This window comes from Wasmannia auropunctata, unplaced genomic scaffold, assembly GCF_000956235.1.
Source record: "Wasmannia auropunctata unplaced genomic scaffold, wasmannia.A_1.0 LD335965.1, whole genome shotgun sequence".
NCBI lineage: Eukaryota > Metazoa > Arthropoda > Insecta > Hymenoptera > Formicidae > Wasmannia > Wasmannia auropunctata.
Window position 1 is genome coordinate 13,638 of NW_012026925.1, and position 1,664 is coordinate 15,301.

Genomic DNA, 1,664 nt, shown 5'->3' on the forward strand with positions numbered 1-1,664 from the left:
TTAAAACAAATTTTTTATTACTTTTATTGTTTTCCTAAAAAAAATTCCCAAAGTTACCTATAATTTTTAGGCGGTCAAGGTGATGTAATCCCTTAAGACCAGTACGCGGCTATGCTTGATCGTGTCTGCTTTATACGCACTGAGCGTTGCCATTGAGCGCGGCGTAATGCAGGATGTTGAAACCCTGTTTGTTCCTCAACGTGAAGTCTACCGTCTCGCAGGCGCATAATGCGTCGATCACGTCCAATGCGTCCTTCATCCCGATCGCGTCGTGCAACGCCGTGTTGCCGTACGAATCCTGGAGATTAATGTCGCAATGATAACCCAGCAACACTCTCACGCATTGCACATGCTGTTTGTTAACTGCTATATGCAGAGTACTACGGTCGCCGTTGCTGACGGCATTGACGGCCGCGCCTTGCGATAACAGTAGCTCCATTATCTCCGGCTGATTGCTGTTTAATTAAACGAGAAAAAAAATCTATGTTAATTTCACGTTACGGCAGATCCAGATAACAATTACCAGCTTACCCGATTGCCGCATAATGCAAGGGCGTGTCTCCGTTCTTGTTAACCAAATGTAAAAAAGCACCAGAGTCCAGAAGGAGGCTGCAAAGTTCGCGGTGACCATACAGCGCGGCCACATGCAGAGCACTATCTCCGCCGTAGTTGACAGCATCGATGGCTGCGCCTCGCGATAACAGAAGATTCGTGATCTCGGGTTGATCGCTGTTCAATCAAACGAGAGAGTGTCGAGAGTTAGTTCGATGTCATGGCAGATCCAGCAACGACTTGCAACTTACCCGATTATCGCGTAATGCAAGGGTGTGAATCCGTTCAGATCAACCACATCCAAAGAAGCGCCAACGTCCAGAAGGAGGCTGCAGAGTTCGCGCTGACTTCTCGACGCAGATATATGCAGAGCACTACATCTAATGTTGTTGACGGCATTGAAGGCCGCTCCTCGAGATAACAATAAATCCATTATCTTCGGCTGATTGCTGTTTAATCAAATAAGAAAAAATCAATGTTATTTTGGCGTTACGGCAGTATTACGTTGATCTAACAACGACTTTTAACTTACGCAAGGGCCGCGCAATGCAAGGGCGTGTTTCCGTCCTTGTCAGCCGTATGCAAAGAAGCACCAGCGTCCAAAAGGAGGGTGCAGACCTCATGCTGACCTTTCTCTGCGGCTACGTGCAGGGCAGTACGTCTGACGTTGTTAAGGGCATTGATGGCTGCACCTCGCGATAACAGCAAATATGTTATCTCCGGCTGGTTGCTGTTTAATCAAATAAAAGAATACCGAAGTTAGTTTGATTAATAGCTCCATTATCTCCGGCTGATTGCTGTTTAATTGAACGAGAAAATATCGATGTTAATTTTACGTTACGGCAGATCCAGCAGTGACTTTCAAAACTTACCCGTATGCCGCGTAATGCAAGGGCGTAAATCCGTTCTGGTCGACCACATGCAAAAATGCGCCAGCGTCCAAGAGGAGGGTGCAGAGTTCACGCTGACTTTTCAGCGCGGCTATATGCAGAACACTACGTCTGACGTTGTTCAAGGCGTTGACGATCGCGCCTCGCGATAACAGTAGATTCGTTATCTCCAGCTGATTGCTGTTTAATCAAATGAAAGGGTACCGACGTTATGATTTGACG

The 1,664-nt window shown here is 46.8% G+C and overlaps 2 protein-coding genes across 4 annotated transcripts in view; one reads left to right on the top strand and one right to left on the bottom strand.

Moving 5' to 3' along the window:
- LOC105454971 (E3 ubiquitin-protein ligase MIB2-like) overlaps nucleotides 1-1,664 on the bottom strand; it is a 6,787-nt gene that overhangs the window by 4,051 nt on the left and 1,072 nt on the right. For all 3 annotated transcript variants that reach the window (XM_011697964.1, XM_011697963.1, XM_011697962.1), the window contains 5 exons: nucleotides 1,425-1,622; nucleotides 1,085-1,282; nucleotides 804-1,001; nucleotides 532-729; nucleotides 141-455 (listed from right to left, as the gene is read on the bottom strand). In XM_011697964.1, the coding sequence (XP_011696266.1) occupies nucleotides 141-455; nucleotides 532-729; nucleotides 804-1,001; nucleotides 1,085-1,282; nucleotides 1,425-1,622 (1,107 nt within the window). The remainder of the gene's footprint in view (nucleotides 1-140; nucleotides 456-531; nucleotides 730-803; nucleotides 1,002-1,084; nucleotides 1,283-1,424; nucleotides 1,623-1,664) is intronic.
- Nucleotides 1-1,664, top strand: part of LOC105454970 — an 18,427-nt gene that overhangs the window by 583 nt on the left and 16,180 nt on the right. The window lies entirely within an intron of this gene.